The sequence below is a fragment of the Euleptes europaea genome, chromosome 20, assembly GCF_029931775.1.
Source record: "Euleptes europaea isolate rEulEur1 chromosome 20, rEulEur1.hap1, whole genome shotgun sequence".
Classification (NCBI taxonomy): Eukaryota; Metazoa; Chordata; class Lepidosauria; order Squamata; family Sphaerodactylidae; genus Euleptes; species Euleptes europaea.
Window position 1 is genome coordinate 25297973 of NC_079331.1, and position 22787 is coordinate 25320759.

Genomic DNA, 22787 nt, shown 5'->3' on the forward strand with positions numbered 1-22787 from the left:
CTGATTCTCTACTCTGTTTCGGTGGCAAAGCCAGTCTGGTTCTTCAACTTGATTTCACTGTCCTGATTTCCCCCAAAGAACCCTGGAAACAGCAGCCACGGAAAACCTCTGAAAATCCCACCTCCATAGTATTAGTTTCCAACCAGCTGGTTGAGCAGGTTCGAAGGACAGGAGGGTTTACAACAGCGGTAGCAAGAATGCGGCAGGTGCAGGGGCCAGAGCTGTGCCCGCTGCCCTCCCTACCCACGGGGTACAGGGAGGGGCTTTCTGCAAGCAGATGGGGGCCGGCCCCTCCCCAAGCATCAGCTGCAGCATGATGCTTCACAGGATCCGCTTCTCGAAGGGCTGCTGGCCCCACTTCCTTTTCACCATGTTATAGAAGCAGGAAAGTTGGCCTTCTGGGCAGTAGGGATTTGAGCCATGTATGGATGGGGGGCTGCCTTCTTCCTTCTCCACCCCTGGCTGTGCTGGCTGCCTCTCTTCCCCCACCCCCCACCCCAGCAGGAGCAAAAGGCCCAGGACAGCCGGGCTCAGAATGGCAGAGGTGGCGCTGGGATGTCAGTGGGGTGCCCAAAGGCGGCGGCGGTGAGTGGGGGGGGGCAGTAGGAACCCTGCAGTGTTTCCAAAATGTCTGCTTCTGTCTTTGCAGCCCACGTTTCTCCCCAGTGGGGATTCAAAGCAATCTGCAATGCTACACTGCAGGGCTCCCCAACCTTTTGGGGCCTGCGGGCACAATTTGGAGTTCTGACACAGCATGGTGGGCACAGCAGCAACATGGCTGCCACAAAAGGGTTGCCGCAGGGGGAGGAGCCAGCCACAAAAGGGTTGCCACAGTCCTTGTATTTAAAAATATTCAAAAACCAAAAACAAACCCAGACAGTACCTTCATTAATATTATTAATACCAACCAAAACAACACAGCACAGTATGCAAGCTTAAAAGCTATTCATAATTCTTCATCAGGTTGGATGTTAGAAAGCAGACAGAAAGTGTGTGTGTGTGTTGGGGAGAGTCTCTCAGAAAGTTTAAAGGGGGAGAGCTTTGCAGTGCAATCCTAAACATGCTGCTTACTCAGAAGTAATTCAAGTGGGACTTACCTGCAGCCAGTCCTCTAAACGTGGTGATTAAAGCTTACCAAGGCTAGTGGTTGCCCTTGCTGTCCCCTGCAGAGTCATCTTTGGTGGCCTCCCATCCAAGTACCGGCTCAGCTTAGCTTCCAAGATCTGATGAGATTGGGCTGTACTATACCCTTTCACATCCCTGATCATCACCACTAAGCCAGAAAAATTACCACAGCAGGTCATACCAAAGGAAGGCAGGGAGCTGTTCCTGTTGGCAGCAGGGGATAGGACTTGCAAAAATGGGTATAAATTTTGGGTGGAAATGTACCGGCTGGACTTTTAGGGAAAATATTTTACAGTAAGAGTTGTTCATCAGTGGAATCAGCTACCGAGGGTGAGCTCCCCCTCACTGGCAGTCTTTAAGCAGCAGCTGGACAAATACTTGTCAGGGATGCTCTCGTGCATTAAGCAGGGTTTGGACTAGATGGCCTCTATGGTCACTTCCAACACTATGATTCTTTGAAATGGGGGGAGTATAACAGAAAAAGCCATTTCTGTAAAAACAAAGGCCAATATGGTGCAGGGATCGGAAGTCTCCAGAGGGGAAAGACACAAGAGCAAGGTGGCCCTCGCCGGAGGAGGATGCGGCCCCTGTAGTGAGAAGCCCACCTTTGCCCCCAGTTCTGCCTGTCTGCATCAGAAGCTGGTTCTGCAGAGGGACCGGGGGCAGACTCTTGTGGCACAGTCACTGCCCGGAGCAGTGGTTCAAATTCGGAAAAACAGGCTGGACTTTTTAAAATATATATAAAGATAATCACTGACTCTGCCAAGGTGACTCCAGTTTTTAAGCTAGAAGCTGACCTACATCAGCTCTGACTTCAGGGCGAGGTTTTTATGTTACCGTCCAGGAGTCGAGGGGCTACGTGTGGGGGAGAACAGACCTTTTCCTCGAGCAGAAGAACCATGCCAGCTCCTCCTGTGGCTCTGGATGCGCCTTCCCAGCTGTAGTCTGCCCTCCAGAGCATCAGACAAAGGCCGGCGACCAGGGCCGCTCCTAGGCAGAACCAGCACAGACTACACGAAGGTGAGCGCAGCACTCATCAGCAAAGGAAGGGGGACCAAACTGCACCACCAGCAGCAGGGAAAGCAGCCTGTGGTGGTTTGGGCTGCAGGACCGAAAACCACACAGTCTACGGTCTCCACCTGAGAGGCTCCTTCTGCCCGGGAGATGGTGACCCTTGTTTGTTCGTCCATCTTCCTTTTGCTGGGCTGAGAGAGACATCAGCATAGCTAGTCAGTTTCAGTAAGAAAATTCAGAAAGTCCAGAGTCCAGGCAGCCACCAGAGAGGCTGTGGCGGATCTGGAACCACGACTGGGCTTGCTTCTCATTCTCATGAATGAAAAAAGCGACACGGGGGGGGGGCACCCACTCGGGCTGCTACTTGAACATGGGAGGCTGCGAAGGGACCCACAACGCCTTTGCTCAGTGGTGGTGGTGGTGGGGAAGCCCCCCCCCCAGGGACCCCTGGCCAGCCAGTGCTGGTTCGCCACTTTGCGCATCTGCAGGCAGGAGTGGGGGGCCGCCTTTGGCCCTGAGGCAGAGCCCCCTTTCCTGGCCAAAAGAGGAGGTGGCTGCATTTCTTCCGCCAGAGGCCACAAATGCTGCAAAGCCATTTCCAGGGGAAACGCAGATGAGGAGCAGCAGTTTGGCTCACTTGTGGCTAAAGCAACAGCAGCCTTAACACAGGACTGCAAGAACAGAGGCAGCCTGCCAAGGCCACACACTCAGGAGGGGCACATCTGGAACACACAGGGCTTTCAGGCTGGCTCTCACCAAAGAGGCAGAGAAGTGCTCGTCTGGTCTGGGCCTTCCAGCTAGCGGCCAAGGAGTCCTCCTGGTGCATACCTTCTGCAGTCCAGCTGTCCTCTCTGCCGCCTGGCCATCCGGGAGAGCTCCACATGAATGGCTAATAGAGAGGGTGGTCCCGTTGGCCAAGCCCAGAAGGCCAGCAAAGGAGGGACCCTCTGGGCAGTGGGTGGGAGGTCCCTTCCCCCTACCCCTTTATGAACAGGGAGTCTTGGTGCCCCCAGACTGCTCCCCTTTTCCCTCTTCCTCCCCCCCAGTTTAGGATGGACGGCATTGAGCTCCCTTCTGCCCTTCCTCTGTCACTGCAATTCAAAGGGCCGCTTTTGAAGAGTTGGGGGAGGGGTCAGAGCCCCCTGGGAGACCGGGAGAGCACCTAGAGCCAGCAGTGATGCCGGGCGTGCGCCCCAAGAGGAACACTTTGGCCCTCGGATTTCCCCAGGGCTCTCCAGCATCTCTGCCAGTCTCTCCCCCAAGGAGCTCAGCTACACAGCCCCCTCCTCACAACAACCCTGTCAGGTAGTTTAGACTGAGGCAAGTTGACTGGCCCCAGTGGGCTTCTATGGCAGTGTGAGGATTTGAACCCAGTTCTCCCGGGCCCCAGTCCAAGTGCTGTGCAATGCAGTGCTATGACGCAATTCACCTTCGTGGCAGGTTCCAGCTGCAGGGCTCTCTGCTGCCTGGTCCTCTCCCAGCTCTGCCAACAGCTGAGTGGCCCAGCTCTTCTCCAGCCAGCCGCCTCTCACATTCCTCCCCTATACCTATCAGCGTCCATCCCCACAAGGCAGAGTCACAAAGGAGGAACACTGGACCCAGCCCAGAGCCGACCTCTCTCAGCCACTGCGCCAAGCCAAGCCGTATCTTGCCTTTCCAGTAAAGGGCCTTGACGTTGCTGGGGTCCAGATGCATTGCCTCGTCGCAGGAGGCCAGCGCTCCTTCCCACAGCTGCAGCTGTGCAGCGACACAGTTGTTGAGACATCTGACCTGCAGCTGCCGCCAGATCCTCTTCCTCCTCCGCCGCTCCTCTTCTCCTCCTCCGCCCCCTGCTCGGTCAGTCCTACCTACGCAGGCCTCGTGAGGATCCCTGTTCTGCTCAGATCACCCCTGTGAATGCACAAGCATTCGCCTCGTGGCTTTTCCCTCCTGCCAGCCGTCTCCTGCCCAGGCCTTTTGCCTTAAAAAAAATGTTATTGGTTGTCACTATAGTTGTACGGCAACAGAGTAAAAAGAGCAAAAAGCCCACCAGTGGGAGTGCGTGGAGGGGAGATAAGCGGACAAAAAGGGAAACGGTGCCAGATGTGAGCAAGGAGGCGTGGGAAACTGCTCCTTCCTTTCTGCACTTCCCCAAACCCACTTTCGGTAAAACCCTTCAAGAAAGATCATCTCAAAGTGGGTTTTTTTTGGGGGGGGGACCAGCGGTCCCCGTAAAAACCCAGACTGTTGGGGGATGCACAAGATGAACTGGAGGGCGACACCCAAGGGAGGGCCAGGCCGCCAAGCCCTCTTTGTCAGCCTCTAGGGCAACTTGATAGGCTGCTGTGCAAAACAGGACACAGGGAGTGGGGACCACCGGCCAGGTCCAGCAGGAGGCTTCTTATGGACTTCTGTTCTGATGTCATGCGTAAAACCAAAATTAAATCCACTATGAGTTGGGGGTGTGTGTCACAGAGCAAGAGCACGGTGTGGAAGCAACTCCTGACTGGGTCGGCAGCTGAATAGTTGCTCTGTTGAGCAAAGAGGGGCAGAGACTCCTGCTGCCAGGGCAGGAGATTCAGCAGTCACTTTTGGCGGGTTTTGGCAGGGGGGGGCAACACAGTGGGAGTGAGCCAATATCTCAGGAGCAGGAATCCACTGCCCCAACCTGCCCAATACGTTTTCTGCAGAGGGGGGGGGGGAGTGAGAACAGCTCCAGAGGGAGGCCGGCTTGCGGGGGCTGTGAGCGCAGGGTTGGGGCAAGTGGAGGGCAGCTTCACACCGCCCGCCCCCCCGATGCTGCCTGTTGACCTGGCCGGTGGCAGACGTCATGGGGGCACCGGCAAGATTAGCAGCACTGATTTTAATATGAGCTTTTATGAGTCACAGCTCAATCCCTCAGATATGTGGAGATCCTGCTTTAGGGAGAAAGAGGAGTTAAGGCAGAGAGGGAATTCCACCAGGAACTTTTCAAACACAAATCTTTGGGGGGGGGGGAGAACAAGGGGTAGCAGGGCTAGGCATGAATCCAGTCATAAAACCTCCGTGAGAGCTCTCTCAGAAACACGACAGCCGTTTCCAAGAAAGAATGAGAAGTCAGTTTTGAAATCCTGACAGAGCGACAGGCGAAAGTGAACTTTTGCAGATTCCAGTATGAAGTCTTTCAAGTCAGGAATGGTACACCCAGGCAGATTAAAATGCTCTCCCGCTCGTTTCTGGATGTTGTGGTTTCTTACATCCAGCTAGTATTCACTGATTCTCTCCTGCAGAGACAAACACATTTGTCCAGCGTAGACAACAGAAGGGCACGGCTGGCACATTAATATGCCATCATGTGCTAAGTTGATGAGCCCATGGTGGTATAGTTGGCATTATTATGGTAGGTCCCATTACAGTGTTTACCCGAGTCTATGGGGACCAATCTGACATCTAGGTCTGTTGTAGGGTTTGGTTCCTGGGTTTCTATCTGTGGTTGTTGGTAAGTAGCCGTTTTAAACTGTGTGTGTATGTGGGGTGGACATCTGCCAGCCAAGGCCTGTGCACAAGGAGCATCCTTATCGAGGAGGGGCTGTAAGGCATTGATGAGGCATGGAAGTGGTTTAAGTTGTGAGCTGTAGGTGACAGCCAGTGGGGCTCACTTGCTTGTTGCCTTCTTCGGGTCTGTCTTAGAGCAGGCTGGCTCGGGGTATCAGTCTGGCTTATTGATTTGCTCCTTGACTTTAGTGGGAGGTCCTGTAATTAAAAAAATGTGTTTTTGTAAACTCTCAAGGTGTTTGATGGGTCAGAACAAATGAGACTGTAAAGCAGCACTTGACCATAGACAAGACATAGGATTGCTTTACATGTCCCAGCTGCGTGTGAGGGTCGGTGGGGTTGCAATATAAGGCAGTGCTCATGCATCTGAATCATCAGGACATGTGAGAAGGAAGCTCTCAAGAGATTCCATCAGAACTTCACTATTTTAACCCCAGCATCAACCCAGTCATGGATCAGTCTACGCAAGTACGTTCCCTGGGCACCACTGTCAAACTACCTACATACAAAATATTGTCGAAGGCTACATACACTTACCTTGCATTGGAACCCCCACTGACCAAACACCCCTGCATGCTTCCATCCAGAACAGACGAAGCAAACCAGTCTGTAGGCACACACAGTGTGATGGTCGCATTGGTTCTGTCCCCTCTGATAGGGACTCTCCCTGAGCAGCACGCCTTCAAGTAATGCAGAAGCAGAGACCACACTAAAGACAGAGGTCCGTGCCTGACTGGGAAGCAGGAGTCGGCCATTCACTCAGCCAGACACAAGCCAGGAGGGATGCAGCCAGGGAGCGAGGAGCACAGCGTGGGAGTGCAGGCAGAAGGGCAGCTCACAAGGGCAGCCAGCCCTCTCATTTGGACTTCAGGTACAGATCCAAGTTTGCACAGACCTAAGCCGTTCTGGTTTCTTTGTTTCCTTCAGCAGGCAAAGACCAGCTACAGGAAAGAACAGTGCTGGCTTCCCAAAAGCTCTTCTTAGGCAGCGACCGCCCCTGAAATCTGGGCAAAGTAGGGCTTCAGTAACCTTGAGGCTGTGATGGAAGAAGATGGACTGCCCTTGTGACTGCCTGACGACTTGGAGCCTGGGGAGCCCAGGGCTTTACGCCAAAGAGCTTCTTTCCAGATGCATCGACCACCCCGGGCCTGCTCCAAGGCAGCTCTCTGCATGGCACTCTTACATGATGGGAAAGAAAGCTGCTGCCAGGGCACGAGCCAACAGCGCATGCAGTAAGCCTCAGTTTAAGGACAAGCTTCTCACCCTGTTTGCAGCCATGCGGCCTTTCTGCAAGTGAAGCACTGTTGTCGTCGAAGGCTACAGAGTTGCCCACTTCTCCCCTGGCTTTCTTTGATTGCTGGGAGCGGTCAGATCGCTCCGCTGCAGCCATCCATTTCAACTACTCAGCCACCTCCAAGAGCAGAGCTCGGAAGCAGCGGCTGCCTATACTGGGCAACCAACCCGCCAAAGCAGGAGTAACAGAAGCTGAAAGCTTATTATGGAAGTGGCAGGAAGTGACTGTTCACATTCTCTGCTACTGACATTCAGCAAAAGCCAGACCACGCCCACTCAACTGGACAACCAGCAGCAGCAAAAGACAACCAATGTTGTACACGCAGGGCCTCAAGCTGTATCCAGTACTCAGGGGTTGTTTTTGTTTGTTCATTTTTAAACTAAGCCAGTGACACATGTGTCTGGGGCTACCAGTACCCCTAACTATGGACAGGAAACACAGAAGATGCCCCCCTTCCTTTGGTCAGGAGCCACCAGAGCACACAGCGGCATGCCGCTTGCTCCTTGAAGAAAGGGTTCCAGCCTCCCCCACCCCACCAGGAAGTTCCCAAGGACCAGCCCAGCAGCACCTCAGATATCGACAAGATTTCAAAGTATGAGCTTCCGAGAGTCAAAACTCCCTTCACCAGATATGACGATTGGTCTACTGCAGAGCAACATGGATTCCCTCTGAAACTATTCCCAAGGAAAGGTAAGCTGGAGAGCACCACCACTCCTTAGAAACAGAGCTGGAAGAAACCTCTTGGGTCATCTAGTCCAACCTCCTGCACAACACAACATGCAAATTTAATAAGCATCCCCTCTATTCCTACACCCAAATAATTTATAAAGATGTTGAACAACATAGGGCCCAGGACAGATCCCTGAGGCACTCTACTAATCTCTTCTCTCCACGTGGATGAGGAACCATTAACAAGCACTAATTGGGTGTGATCTGTCAACCAGTTACAGATCCACCTTACAGTAATAGGATCTAAACCACATCTTCCCAATTTGTCAACAAGAACGTTATGTGGAACCTTATCAAAAGCCTTGAAAGCCTTGAAATCAAGATAAACTAAGTCTACAGCATTCCCCTGATCCAACAAGGTAGTAACTCTCAAAAAAGATGAGGTGAGTCTGACATGTCTTGTCTTGAAGAACCTGTCCTGGCTCTTAGTAATGACAGCCATCCTTTCTAAATGCTCAAGGACTGTTCAATGATTTGTTCTAAAACTTTTCCAAGTATAAATGTGAAGCTGACAGGTTGGCAGTTACCTGGATTCTCCTTAGAATCATAGAATTGGAAGGGACCACCAGGGTCATCTAGTTCAACCCCCTGCACAATGCAGGAAATTCACAACTACCTCCCCCACACACACACCCAGTGCCCAGATGCCCAAGATGTCCTCCCTCTCATGAACTGGCTGAGTTCATAGAATCAGCATTGCTGACAGATGGCCATCTAGCCTCTGCTTAAAAACCTCCAGGGAAGGAGAGCTTACCACCTCCTGAGCAAACGTGTTCCACTGAGGAACCGCTGTTAGAAAATTCTTCCTAATGTCTAGATGGAAACTCTTCTGATTTAATTTTAACCTGTTGGTTCTGGTCCGACCTTCTGGGGCAACAGAAAACAACTCGGCACCATCCTCTATATGACAGCCCTTCAAGTACTTGAAGATGGTTATCATATCCCCTCAGTCTTCTCCTCTTCAGGCTAAACATACTCACTCTTTCAACCTTTTTTCATAGGACTTGGTCTCCAGACTCACCATCTTTGTTGCCCTCCTCTGGACACGTTCCAGCTTATCTAAATCTTTCTTAAATTGTGGTGCCCCAAACTGAACACAATACTCTAGGTGAGGTCTAACCAGAGCAAAGCGATACCATCACTTCACGTGATCTGGACACTATACTTCTGTTAATGCATCCCAAGATTGCATTTGCCTTTTTAGCTACCGCATCACACCTCATTCCCCTCTTTGAAGGGGACATTTGCCTGCCTCCAATCTTCTGCCACCTCACCTCTTCTCTAACAATTCTCAAAAATGATGGAGGCTTCAAAATTACATTTACGAGTTCCTTTAGTATCCTAGGATGCAATTCATTGGGCCCTGTGGACTTAATTTTATTTAAAGAAACTAGGTGTTTATGTACCACCCCAACGCCTATCCTAGGCTGCAACTCCCTTCCCTCATCATGTGTTCTATTTTTGCCATGCTGATCAGTTTCCCTTACAAGAGAAGACTGCGGCAAAGTAGGAATTGTAGTTCAGCCCTCTCTACATCACCTGTTAAAATTTCACTTTCCTCTCCCCACAATGGGCCTACCATGTCCTTGTTCTTTTTCTTATTCAGAAAATAGGAAAACCTTTTGTTTTTAGCTTATCTTCCTAGTCTACGCTCATACTAAGCAGCAGCTTTTCCAACACTCTCCCCACAAGCACTAGTTGTTTATATTCATCCTTGGTTATTAGGCCCTCCTTCCATTTCCCAAACAAATATTCTAAGATCTTTCAAAGGCAGTTTACGACGCCACCCTGGCTTCCTTAGGCTCCTCCCCTTTTTCCTTCTCATTGGAATAGTTTTTGATTGTGCCTTCAATGTTTCGCTTTTAAGAAGCTCCCTTCTCAAGTATTTCTGACCAGGGGATTCTACCCAGTATATCTTTAAGTTTGTTAAAATCAGCTTTTCTAAAGTCCAGCCTACACGCTTGACCACGTGAGGCTTTTCCCTTCCCCAAGATCATGAATACCGAAATAACATGGTCACTAATACCCAGGGTGCCCACTACTTCCAGTTCTTCCCTATCGGTGAGAAGAATCAAGTCCAAGATAGCAGAACCCCTTGATTCCCTCTTCACTTACGGAAAAATGAAGTTGCCAGCAAGACAAGTCAGGAATTTATTTGACCTTTTGTTTTTAGCAGAGTTGGACTTCCAACAGCTATCTGGGTAATTGAAATCTCCCAGACCACTGTGTCCTGACTCTTTAAGAACGTTGTAATCTGGTCTAGGAGCATCTGACCCAAGTCCTCTGCCTGGCTTCGTGGTCAATAGCAGACACCCACCATAATATCACTATTCTTACTCCTTGTATTTTTACCCATAGACTCTCGACTGAACTTCCATGCTCAGATTCAAATATTTCCTCACAAGTATACACACCCTTGACATATAATGCTAGCCCTCCCCCCTTCCTTATTTGTCTGTTCTTTCAGCTCTCCCCCTCCACACACTCTGTACGGGGGTCTCAAACCCACCATAAAGCACAGCCAATCTCGGGATTGGGGGTATTTTATTGTTTCACTCTTCCAAATGTACAAAACATTAGAAAACAAGCCCACCCCACCCCCACCCCAAACATCAACCAGTCCAGGGCATCCATGGCCAGTGCAGCTAAGAGAAGAGGGAGCAGAAAATTAAACAGAATGGCAGCAGTTGGGTCCCCTCTGGTCCACGTGGCTTCTTCACCTTGCAACGGCTTCTGCTGCACTATCGGTCTGCCCATGTTGGCTAACAGCTTCCTCCACAGGCAAGTGGGTGCCAAGACCCCTCAGAGATCTTCCTTGGGTAACTTCTTCTTCTTCTTGGGCTTTTCATCCTCCTGCAGGACAGGTGGGTAGGTGGCCTCCCGCTTCAGGTAGCTGATGAAGTCACTCACCTCACGGCCCCCCTGCCAAAAAACCAGACATGGAGCAAGGTGCGGCAACTGGTGGCAGGGCAGACTGGAGCACTGACAGGCTAACCATGCCCCCTCCCCAATATTATGCTGCAGAAAAAAAATGGGCTTCCTCAGCGGGAAGGGGCTGGGGTGTCCTTTTCTCTAGAGCCCGCTGGGTGGGTGCCCGTGTGCCAGTCACAACTTCTCTCAACAACCCTTTGCACCCCAGGGCTGGAGTGAGGACTGGAGAGGGAACAATCTGGGCTACTCTGAGCTCCTGGGGGGGGGGGGAAGGAGCAGGATGAAGGCCGACTACATGCATCAATGACTCACCTCATATTTCTTTGGGTTTTGCTTGCTGCCCGCAGGAGCAAAGTAAATTGTGGGGAAGCTACAAAGAGAGAAGTCCCATTCATGTGAGTACACACAGCAATTGTCCCACGGACCTGATTCCGCCAGGAGCCACCACGTCACTGCAGCTTTTCCACAGCTGGGGAGACATCCAGCCCAGCTGCCTTGGGGAAGCCAGGCCTGTCTGGGAGCAGCTGGCCAACAGGACAGGCAAGGACACACTTTGGCCCATCAGCCAACGCTCAGTCTTACCCTCGGACTTCATAGGGCGAAGGCACATCGTTGGCTGTTGCATCCATCTTCGCTATAACAACGTTGGGATCTTGGCTGAGCTGTCGAAAGGATAAGAGAGTCAGCAAACACATACATGGCAAAACCTGCTTCTAGCCCCAACCCAGCCCTCCCCAACGTGAAAGCCACATTGCTTCTATCCCCTTGGTGCTGCTCGACACCCAGGGTGGGCCCCCTGCCATCAAATCCACCCAACCCACCCACCCCCTACCGAGGCTCCTGGCACACCTTCTCAGCTAGCTCCTTGTACTTTGGTTCCAGGTTCTTGCAGTGGCCACACCAAGGCGCATAGAACTCCACAAGCACATCTTTGCTACCATCATTGACCAGTTCATCAAAGTTCTCTGCCACCACCACCTTGGGAAGGAACAGCAGGTTCAAGTGAGGGCACGGCCGAGGTCTCACACCTACCATTCTCAACCTGTGCTAGGTAGGCAGAGACCAGCCTGCCCCTAACCGAGGGAGGGGCTTTTGCTAGTGCTGCCTTTCGTCAAGCATATGGTTTAATTGCTCTACCCCCCACCCCTCCAGTAACACTGTACAGGCAGGATTGCTTTTTTCCAGCATGAATGAACCTCCTCCCTGGGGCAGAATCCCTGGTATATCAGCCCATTTAAAGCATGTTTCTAACACTCCTGACCTCCCCCAGAGCTACTGCACGCATGACTGTGCAGGCTGGAAACTGCAGACAGCATCTCTTCTCCTGCCCCCACCCACTATACACAAACGGTGAGCTTCTTGTGTCACACAGGTGAACCCAGCAAGACTTCTACTCAAGCATGCGAGGTCAACGTGCAAATTATGTAACTGTGTGCCACTCAGTGCAGTTTGAAAAACTGGTGGGTTATTCTGGGATCTGATTTTGAAGCCACGCCAACCAGCTCTCTCCCTACAAAGCCTGATACTCTCCCAGGGCCCAGACAGAGCCCGGCCTTCCTGCCCCCAGGGCTACCAGGACATCCCAGTTACAGGCTCCAGTTTAGGGGAGCACATTAACAGAAGAGTGCGAACTGGCAGCTGCTCCAACCTTCACAGGCCCGTCATTATTTTCTGGGATGGGCTCGGACTTCAGGTATCTTTTCAGATTTCCATCAAAATAATCCTGGAGGAATCTCTCGAGAGCCTTTCCATCACGGCTGCAAACCAAACAAGAACTATTTCAGTCACTCTGCACCTACTGACTCCTCTGCCTCCAAAGAATCGCAGACCTTTCCTACTGAGTAGCTTTTCCAATACTGCAGACTACTGCTGTGTGCCTCTTGCGAGGTTGCAAGGTCTGTGCGTCTCAATCTGCACCCCGGCTACTCCGTTCAGCATCAACTCAAGCATTTCACGTATAGGCACGTGCAGCTTGAAGCTAAACGGAGATGAGAATGTGCCGCTACAAGGAAAAATAGACAGAAGGCTCCACTTACGAGAATTCTTCCTGCATGACGTATTTCTCTCCCTTGGCTGTCCTGATTGCAACAACAGGAACATCCCCAGAGGTACTTTCCAGCCCAAACTCGGAGATCTCATGGCTAAAAGTCTTCTGATTAGCAACAGCAAAGTTGAGGGTGTGTCCGGCGTCCAGGAAACTCCGAGCCACCTTCATCACTCTGAGGAGGCAGAGAAGACCACTTATCTCTGTCCCAGGCAGCAATCAGGGATCCACACTATAAGGCAGCAGGTGGAACTCTACCTCAGTAAGCTACCAAGAGAAGCAAGTTCCAGGAACCAAAGGTATTTCAGAAAACTGGGAGGTTGATAAAGGAGCACTAGCCATTCCTGGCCCTGGAGAGGATCCAACCTCACTTTTTGGACTCGAGACTCTCCATCACCCTTTCAGTTTTCAAAGTTCAAGACTGTTGGGAACAACCTAGAGGAGCCTCCAACACAGTTAGCAGCCAGGAGCATTTCATTTTCACAAGTAAAGCATGCTGCAAGTGGAAAGACCGTCATGGCATAGCACTTTTGCCATGGCACTACAAATAAACCCTTGACCTGGTAAATAATGAAAAGATTCTAGGCAGCAGGACCAGAACGATTTCTGCCTGAGAGCTTGCCTTGGGGGGGAGGGGAGGGCTATGGTAATGAAGAGGGAGCTGTGGCTGCTTCTTGCATACTGAAGCATCTTGGTTGTGGCAGTTTTTGTAGCTAAACCTTTGTTTCCATTTTGAGTGTTTCCCCCACATTACCTTGAGTGTTTTTTAGAGAAAGCCAACTGTTGTTAGAACATATGAACAGAACCAACGTGTGCGCTAGGGGTGGCCCAAATACACTTCAATGAAACAAGCAGCTCTCTTTCACTCTTGCTTCTCATCATCCTGCTTCTGGCACAGAGGAAAAATGCCCCTGTGGAGAGTTTCTGGCCTGAAAATTCCCGTTGCACACACTTGCCAGGGAAGAGGAGCCAACCTGTACAAAGTCCTGCACAGAGAATGTCTGGAAAAGGAAATGGGATGGAGGACGACCAGTAAACTGAAGCTAAATCTAGACAAGGCTGAGATCTCCTCCCTGGCATAGGCCACTATGAAACAGATTTGGCTGTTGCTCAAAAACCAAAACCTGGCAACTCTAACATGTGCTCTGATCGTATTCAGGAAAGATTAGTGTTTTACATGGGGCTCTTTCTTTTAAAATTATCCAAATTCTTCAGTCAGTCCAAAATGCAGTGGGTTAGGGAGCTGTTATGCTGGATCTAGGGATCACATTACTCTTGCGCTGGAAGATCTGTAGTGTTCATCCATTCGTTTCCGGGCACGATTCAAAGTGCTGGTTTCTTACCGTTTATAGATGACGCTGAGAAAAATCAAGCACTGCCCCGTTTTCTAATCTCCAGCATGCCCATTAAGATATACCTGTCAAGCCTTGCCTGCAGGGGCGGGGGGAGCTAAAAACTGGTTCTCAATGCTTTGCCTTTGGGATCCCCCCCCATGATCACCTTGCACCCACTTTCTTCAGCTTTTATCTGAAGATCTTTGGCTTTGTAAAAGATGTTTTACAGCTTGCTTCTAGCTTTAGGGCTGTTTTATAAAGAGCATTTTACATGCCCTGCTGAAACTGTTTTATGCTGAATATTGTTTTTTGTTTCCAGCAGGTTCTCTGCTTGTTTTATTGTCCAGTATTGATACTGTTATGCTTGTTAGTTATGATTTTATTGCGCCCCCCTCCTCGCCCTTGTGAGCCACCTTAATCAGGCAGGCCTCTAGAGAAGCCCTATAATTTTGCTCAGCATACCAACCTGTTGCGCCAGTAGTTGGAGCCCTTGGGATTCTTCTCATAGTCCACGTCATAATAAGCCACCAGCAGATCCTTCCCTTGAATCAGTTCTTTGTTGTCTTCTGTCATGTGTGGACAGATGCCAAAGCTAACACACAGAAGAAGACAGGCATTGTTAAGTCTGCTTCCAGGACAGAGACACAGTGACAGAGAATGAAAAAGACGGCTTCACTCACATGTTCTCCTGAATGAACTTCTTAACCTTGCCTGTGGTGATCTTATCCTCCAGGTATCGCACAGAACTTTCCTCAAACTTGTTTGCCAGGTGGGGGGGACGAAAAAGAGTGATACCCCTGTGGAGAGTTGACAATTGCAGCTTAGCAGTAGGCAGCACATACCCTGCTTCTGTATTCAGCCCGCAAACTGTGTTGCTGGCTCCTTTGACACAAACTTCCAAGCCAGTGAGCCGGCAGGTGTCTCAACTCCATAACAAATTCCCCAAAGAAAAGCAAACTGATTATTAGCTCAAGTTCCAACGTGCATGCTCCCTGGAGTGTGGCCTCCAGGTGTTAGACGGAACAAAAGGAACCCGGCCAGCAGGGATTCGAGGTTGGGGAGAAAGAATGAAGAGATTCCCTTTGCCTGGGTGAAAGAGACAAAAAACCCCCCCCCCCCCTGTCTGGCAGAGTCAAGAGCCACCAGTAAGGCTTGGTTATACTTTGAGTTAGCCCTGTGCAGAAGTGGACCCAAGTCCAAGAACCACTGGAGTCCAGCGTGCAGGGGCAGGGCTTTTCTGCAGGAACTGGCACAGCAACACAGGAAACTGCCCCACAAGCGGGGAACCGTCTGTAGGTCTACAGCCACACACCTCCAGCGATAAGGTTTTCCTTGTCTTGCAGGAGAAGATTAGGACAGAGGCTGCCCACTGAACCACTTACACGCCATCGGGCTCATATTTCTTGATGAGCTCCTCATCATTGGTGTGTCCAAAGCGGTAATTGTCCCGCAAGGTGCTTGCTGCTTTCATAAACTCCGAGTGTGCGTCTCCAAACAGCTCCTTGAAAAACCCTACAGAACACAAAATCAGGATAGAGGAAACCAGCACCTTAACACAAATGCCATAAGGCACAAGCGAGAATGAGCAAAACAGCTGGACTGTTCCATTCAGCATCTCAGCAGGCCTGTTCTCCAGGAACATATTCAGCTTCTGGCCTATTGCACCTGTGGCTGAGGAAGAACTTCAGTACTTCACATCAACACTGCCGTGTTCTCATTTGAGAGCCATCATGTTAACAGACAGCAAACCTCCAAACTCAAATGGAAGAGAGAACCTACGAACCACGCTGCCTCTGGTACAAGGCCTAGGAAGGCCCCACCCCCACCCCGCATACAGCAAAAGCTGAAAGGGTTTGTTCCCCAAACTACTTACCCACCACAGCAGCATCCTTTTCGCTGATGAATTTCTCAAAGCTATCACCCCGGAGAGCAACCGAGGCAGGGCCTGCTTGTTTCTTCAGATGGGTTACGATTCCATCTTGGAAGAAAATTTGGCATAATTAGAGACCTAAACTAATGGATGTACACAGCACAAATGGCAGCTTTTACAAATGGCCACGCATGAATTTTCTAGAGGGTTAGGAATTCCTTTTTCAAACATAACCCTTGCCAGTCCCCCCCTCCCCCCCGTAACAGTGCAGCAGCCCTGTGTAGATTCTCATGCCTCTGGGCAGCTACACCCCAATCCACAAAGTGCCCCTGCAGGAAAGGGCTCTGGCCGACAGTGCCTTACCGGCTGTCCTTGGACCATCATAGGTACCAGACTCCTCCCCGTTCCTGAAGATCTTGAGAGTCGGATAGCCACTTACACCATACTTGTTACAGGTGTTGGAGTTTGCCGTACAGTCAACCTGAGGTGGGAACATGTTCAAATTTTGTGCTAGAGACTCGAGACTTGCAGTTCTCACCCTGATATGTGTGTGTGTACACACACACACACAAAGCATTTTCGCATAAAAATAACACCTCTCAAAAGCTGCTGTCTCGGCTACCTCAACTCGAGGATCTTAGCCATAATAATAAAAATTAAAAGCCTGAAAAGTGCCTAATTTTGAGGCCCTGGAGGCCAAATAGCCCTTCTGGCCCTGGCTGCAACTGAGGGTATTCAAGGGTCTGCAACCACACACTGGGCCAGTTTGGTGGAGACATACCAGAGGAATAGCAGCCCCCAATAGATACGTACACACCCACCTTGTTCCCTACTGTACACACAAGTTCCATGACACAACCGAGGAACCGACTCCTCACTCTATCTGTACTCAGACAACAAAAAAACTGAGGTGCTTACTGACATGTTTCCATAAGCTTGTATATGCTGTTCAGTCCCCCCCGCCGCATTAGACAATTCCAGCCCAAAGACATTATTCCCACATATTCTGGGAGCTCCCTCTACTTGCACAGAGAAGCCATGCCCACGAACCTTTACAAGCGGAACGATTCCTTTAAGCCTCGTGGCAGCCGACTCGTACTCGGGGGCAAGCCGCTTGCAGTGTCCACACCTACAAAACAGTTTGGTACAAGGTCATTATGCTGTTTCTTTCTTCTCCAAAGCTGCTGGTTCCCCAACAACTTCCTGCAAAAAACTTCAGAAACAAGTGACTCCCTCTCTCTCCCTCTCGATCTAGTACTGCTCATACAGAAAACAGAGGAATACAAATGCCTTAGTGTTATTCTTTTGATACTTAATTATCGCCCCTATAAATTTTGCCAGAGTAACAGAATCATTTGTATCAGACAGTAGCCACGACACCTGCGCCGTCGTATTGCCCGATGCCTCGTATATTTTTAAGTATAGAATTAAACTGGCCTTCAACTCATTAAATATAGGACACTCCATGATCAAACCGCCAAAGGAAAAGCATTCATTCTTGCCAAAGTAAAAGCCTGCTCAATCCGAAAGCTGACTCAGACTCAGTTAAACAGGACATCGTGAGGACACAATTCCAATTAACTTCACAAAGGTAGCCTTCACTGACTTGGGATCTACCATACCCATTCTATCAGAAAGGAAAAACCTATAATGGTAGTAGACCACACAAGAGACCCGGTTTGGGAACGTTCTAATGATGTTCCCCTACCTGAGGGTAGGACGGATGTGCACAAAAGGAACAATGCAGAAAAGGTTGTCTGAATGGGGAAAAAAACCTAAACATAAGGAGGATTCTGTCTTGTATTTATTAAATTTTTATTCTGCCCCTCCCCAACCAGGGTTGGGCCCGGGACAGCTTAAGCTTAGAGCATCCCTGACAAGTGTTTGTCCAGCCTCTGCTTAAAGACTGTCAGTGAGGGTGAGCTCACCACCTCTCTAGGAAGCTGTCTCCACTATTGAACAACTCTTACTGTAAAAAAAAAAAAAACACTATTATACACAATAAATTACTGTTAAAACCTCTAATAAGCTCTAAGAATTGCAGATTAACCAAAAGTCCGTACGGCACCATTCATAAGAGTACTGGTACCCACACAATAGAGAAAGGCAAGGTGGGCAAAGATGGACCAGGGACGCCAGTTACAATGGAACCGTCACTGCCCTCAACCATAGGCCTGGCAGAACTCCTCCGCCTTACAGGCCATTTGAAGACAATTAAACTAACAAAGTAGACGTTGCAGGAAAATTGGTGCATCAAGTATATGAAAGAGAATCTGAGCAATGTGCAAAAGCTCTGGAAGGTAAAATAACGAGTCTTGATGGATGGAGCAACGTTCCACAACGAACTTGTTGTACGTGCTTCTGTAACAGTAGAAGGGAATGTCCTCCTTTCTGAAGCAACAGATACATCAGAAACTACACACAAAATCCAGAAAAAACCCAGCCCTTTTACAGCCAGAGTTCTCAACATGGGGCTTAAGAGAAATGATGAACACAAACCGAGGACCCAAAAGCCCTGAAGAAAATTGCTGATTAGATGCACGATGCCACAGAAAAAAGTCTAAACACTTGCCCAATTTTCCAACAGAAAAATTGGGAAATTTTGAAAAAAAACTCAATTTCCTTCCTTTTGGAATGAGTTAATTGAAAGACAAACTTTTACTCAAAACGTGCAGTATGAAAAGTTTTACTTAAGAGAACCTAAAGCTTTAGATGGATAATTCCTAGTTATGCTGTAGACATATACAATATTTAAGATATCCTAGGATGCAATGATAACACGTCATTAATATTTTCAGTGTTATGAAATGTAACCTAAAGCTCTAGTATACTGATAAACCTATATACTGGGACTGAATGAGTGTGTTTCTACACAAACAATCCACTTTAGTTAACTACAGAACTTGTTTTCCACCTTCACCTTTTAATTTTCGCTTTTTCTCAGATAGCAAAAATCAGTGACACTCACTGTGGGGGGCTCAGGAGACACCTGTGGCTCTTCCAACACCCGTCCCCTAAGAGGCCGCTTGCGCCATGTTCCAGGAAAGCAAACCAGGCCATTTCCTAGAACTGTTTGTGGTTAGAAGGAGGTTCCCACTGTGAAACAACTGCCACTGCAGGGACTGGAAGACAGGTAAGCTGGAGGCATCCCTCATGCCAAGGATGGAAGTCAAGGGCCTATTTGCTCCAATGCCTCCCCCCCCCAGGAGTTTGAGAGGACAGTATGGCATGTATTTTAATTTTCTCTAACATTCCCCCCTCCCAACAGTATTTTTCTCTATTGCCAAGAGTTAAATGGCAAGCATTAAAAAAATGGGACAGACGCTATCTCCAGCTAAGTTGTCAGCAAATATTCTTAACAATCGGAACCATGATCAACCCTTAACTACTGAAGAGGAACTGGCTACAACATGGCATCTGGCAATCATTCCTCCATAAGACCAGCTATGACAGCCAGTGTAGTGCAGTAGTTACTTCAGACTAGGATCTGAGAGGCCTGGGTTCAAATCTGTACTGGGCCATGGCAGCTTGCCAGGAGACATTGTGCAAGTCATACAAGCATAGCCTAACCAATCTCAAAGCACCGCTGATGCAAGGAGCAAATGGAGGAATACTGTAAGATGCTCTGGGGAGAAAAGTGGAATATAAATATCTATACATAACCAAATTTCAGAGCTCAATTCAAAAGATTCAGGAAATACATGTTTGCTAAAGTTTTAAAGACACACCAGCAAACTGATGGAAGCTACTTAAGCATTTGGATTCTGAGGATTTTAAAGTGATAATCTCACTGTTTAACAGCAGTAGGCATCTCTCCCGCTGTAAAACGTTTTGTTTTTCTTTCGGGCTAATTTGTTTCAAATTGAAAAAGCATCTTGGACCTGAAAAAGCAGGAAAACTTGTTTTTCTTTTCCAAATAAAGAACAGCAAAGTGAAGATTCTTAAAATGAAGACAACTGAGTTGACAGCAAAGTTTAAAGTTTATCATACTGACACTGTAAGATTTTATTTCCTTTTTATAATAATTACTTTTCAATTTTAACAAAAATCTGATTTTAAGATTTATAAACAAGCACCTATTTTGATTAAAAAAAACAATAACCCTGCTGTTGAATGGGGAATAAATCCGGAATACTTAACACTGCTTCACCCAAAGAAATTTAAACACTGTGTGTGTTCGTGGCGATTCTTTCCCCCGACACAGCAGGGGGCAAGAGAAGCCCCCGAAGCCGAACGGCCGTGCTGAGCGAATCCAGAAAGCGCCCCGGGTCCGCCTTCGCCAGCCACGCGGCTCTCGCCTTCCGGCGCCGCCACCGGAGTTCTCCGGGGAGGGGGCTCCATGTCTCGGCGGCTGCGGCCCGAAGGGCCCCTTCCCCACGCGACCGACCCCTCCCCTCCGCCCCCCATGTGAGCGCACCAAATGCCCCTCCTCCTCCCCAAGGGAGGAGCCAATGGCAGGCAACGGCGAGGCCCCGCAGCAGCCAATCCGCAGCAGCCACGGCACCGAGGCCCCACCCCTCTGGCGACCGCCCCGGAGCACCACGGGGACTGTAGTCCGAAAGCCCGCGCGGAGGGACGCCGGCCGCCCCTCCGTCCAGGGGCCCCCGGCGGCGCGCTCCCGGCCTCCCCCGGCCTCCCCCCCTCCTGGGCTGCCGGCCCAGCTGCCCCTTCCCCACACGGGGCAGCCCCCTCCCTCCTTCCGCAGCCCCACCCTCAAGACCCCAGCTGCGCCCCCCCCGGCCCAGGCCGCCCCGCCTCCGGCCCAGAGAGGAGGAGGAGGAGGAGCGGGGCTGGGGAGCCGAAAGCCCAGCGGCGCTGAACCCCCGCCCGCCAACCCGCCCGCCCGCCCGCCAACCCACCAGGGCGCGTAGAACTCGACGAGGGCGAGGCCGCGGTCGGCCAGGCCGCTGTCGAAGTCGTCGTCGCTCAGCTCCAGCACGTCGGAGGCGCGCCCGGGCCGCGGCGCCAGGGCCAGCAGCAGCAGCGCCAGCAGCACCGGCAGCAGCGTCTCCATCGGGCCCGGGCGGGGCAGAGCGGGGCAGGGCAGGGCCGGCGGGCGGGCGAGGAGGAGGAGGCGGCGGCAGCGGCGGCAGAGCAGGGGCCGGAGACCGTGGGGGGGGGGGAGGCGGCGGCGTCTTTCGCTTTCCTTCTCCCTCAGTGTCGCCTCAGCGGGAAGCTAAGAAGGAGACGGAAGTCCCGCCCCCTCCACGCGCGCCTCGTCTGCAGTGTGGCAGCCGCCCATTGGTCCGCGCCCACCGACGGGGCCCAATGGGGAAGCCCGCGGGCGGCCGACAGAGGCGGGACCAACGCCGGGCCCACCCTCCGCGTCGCCATGGCGACGGCGCGGCTTCACCGGCGCGGAGGGGGGAGGGGGGAGGCGGCATCCCCTCCCCCGCCCATCCCGCGCTGCCGGGGGGGGGGCGGCGGCCAGGAAGGAGGGGGGTGCCCCGCCCGCCCCGTGCCCGAGCAGAGCTGCGGGCCGCCGCCTTCCTGAAGCCCGTCCGGCCGTGGGGGGGGGGGGCGAGGTGAGCTTTCCAGAGTCCGCGGTCGTCCGTGAGGACGGGAGCTGCGGCTCTCCGAAGCTCCTGCCACGAAAGGCGGGTCGGTCTCTAAGGGGCCGCCGGCCAGTTCCCCGGCTGTCCTGCTGCAGGCCGGCCGGCCGGCAGGGGCCCGACCCTCTGCCACCCACACGACACTTGCAGCATTGTCACTTGCAACCGCACCCTTTGGCATGCTTAGGAAATAGAGAAGCACAACTTGCATTCATTTTCTAGATGCAAACCGCAGCGCCCTAGCCGGCCTTCGCTCACCTACGTTAGTTTTTGCTGTCTGAGTGGTAAAGAAAGTTGATGAAAACAGGGAACAAATTCTGCAACAAAGTAAGGTGTTTGGACAGTAACCACACTAGTACAATCATAACAAGGCCAGCAGATTAAACTTTGTAACATTGAAAACGGTGAATGAGTCCATATTAGTGTGTAGATCACATTAGTCACACTTGATATGCTGGAAAATATTGTATGTAGGAATTATCCAATGCTGTAAAGTGTCATACAGATCTACATACTGCAAATGTTAGGTGAATTAGAACCGGCTGTTTCCAGTGCTCCCCAAAATGTCCATTTTTTACATTGTCAAACATCCTCCTCAAGGTTTTGCATCTTTACCCCCAACTTTACCAGCAACCCAATTGCAGCAGGTTAGCAGTCCTGCTGGCAACCGCTGTAAGCACCATGGAACAAAAGCTTCCTCTCAGTGGTCAGGCAGAGGATGAGTAATGAGCATCACCCATTTGTTCCATCTGAGAAGATGTTGCAGCACCCTCTGCTCCTAAGGCCAGAAGTTCTTCTCTTTCAGTATCCAGCAGACCTTGTCTAAACTGGCTTCTTGGCCTCGGGCAGAAGGCGGACATTTGCAGCTGAGCGGCTGCAGCTGAGCGCCTGTGATGGGAACGTCACAGACAGCTCCTTTCCAGCAGGGGGTGCTGCCCCCCTATCTGGCGCTGGGGCCTGGCCGCCGCTCCCGCCAGCTTCTCCACCTACCCAGCAGGGCTGCAAACCTGTTTGTTTTTTGCAGGGGCAAGGGAAGGGGCAGCGACGTTATGCCTGGCCCCTCCAATGAAGGCGTAGAACCACACTGGAAGTTGTGATGAGGAGGGAAGAAATTGCAGCAGATTTTAAACAGGTCAGTCTGCGAGCATCTGAAGGATAACTTGGTGATCTAGGGAAGTCAGCACAGATTTGTCCCTAACAGGTCCTGCCGGACCAACCTCATTTCCTTCTTCAATTAAGTGACAAGCTTACTGGATCATGGGAGTGCCACGGACATTGTTTACTTTGGTTCCAGTGAAGCTTTTAACAGGGTCCCACTTGATGTTCTGATAGGTAAGGTGGAGCACTGCAGGCCGTAGACTAGACTAGTTCGGTGGGTTAG

General features: G+C 50.9%; 1 protein-coding gene across 1 annotated transcript; it reads right to left on the reverse strand.

Moving 5' to 3' along the window:
- Nucleotides 1-10204: 10204 nt before the first annotated feature.
- Nucleotides 10205-20868, reverse strand: PDIA3 (protein disulfide isomerase family A member 3). Its single transcript, XM_056865771.1, has 13 exons — nucleotides 20714-20868; nucleotides 16905-16983; nucleotides 16218-16335; nucleotides 15858-15962; nucleotides 15367-15496; nucleotides 14665-14781; nucleotides 14451-14576; nucleotides 12643-12825; nucleotides 12255-12363; nucleotides 11456-11584; nucleotides 11189-11268; nucleotides 10919-10976; nucleotides 10205-10597 (listed from the first exon to the last, which is right to left on the reverse strand). The coding sequence occupies exons 1-13, from the start codon at nucleotides 20866-20868 to the stop codon at nucleotides 10478-10480; spliced, it is 1509 nt and encodes a 502-aa protein (XP_056721749.1). The 3' UTR covers nucleotides 10205-10477.
- Between the last annotated feature and the right edge of the window lie 1919 nt (nucleotides 20869-22787).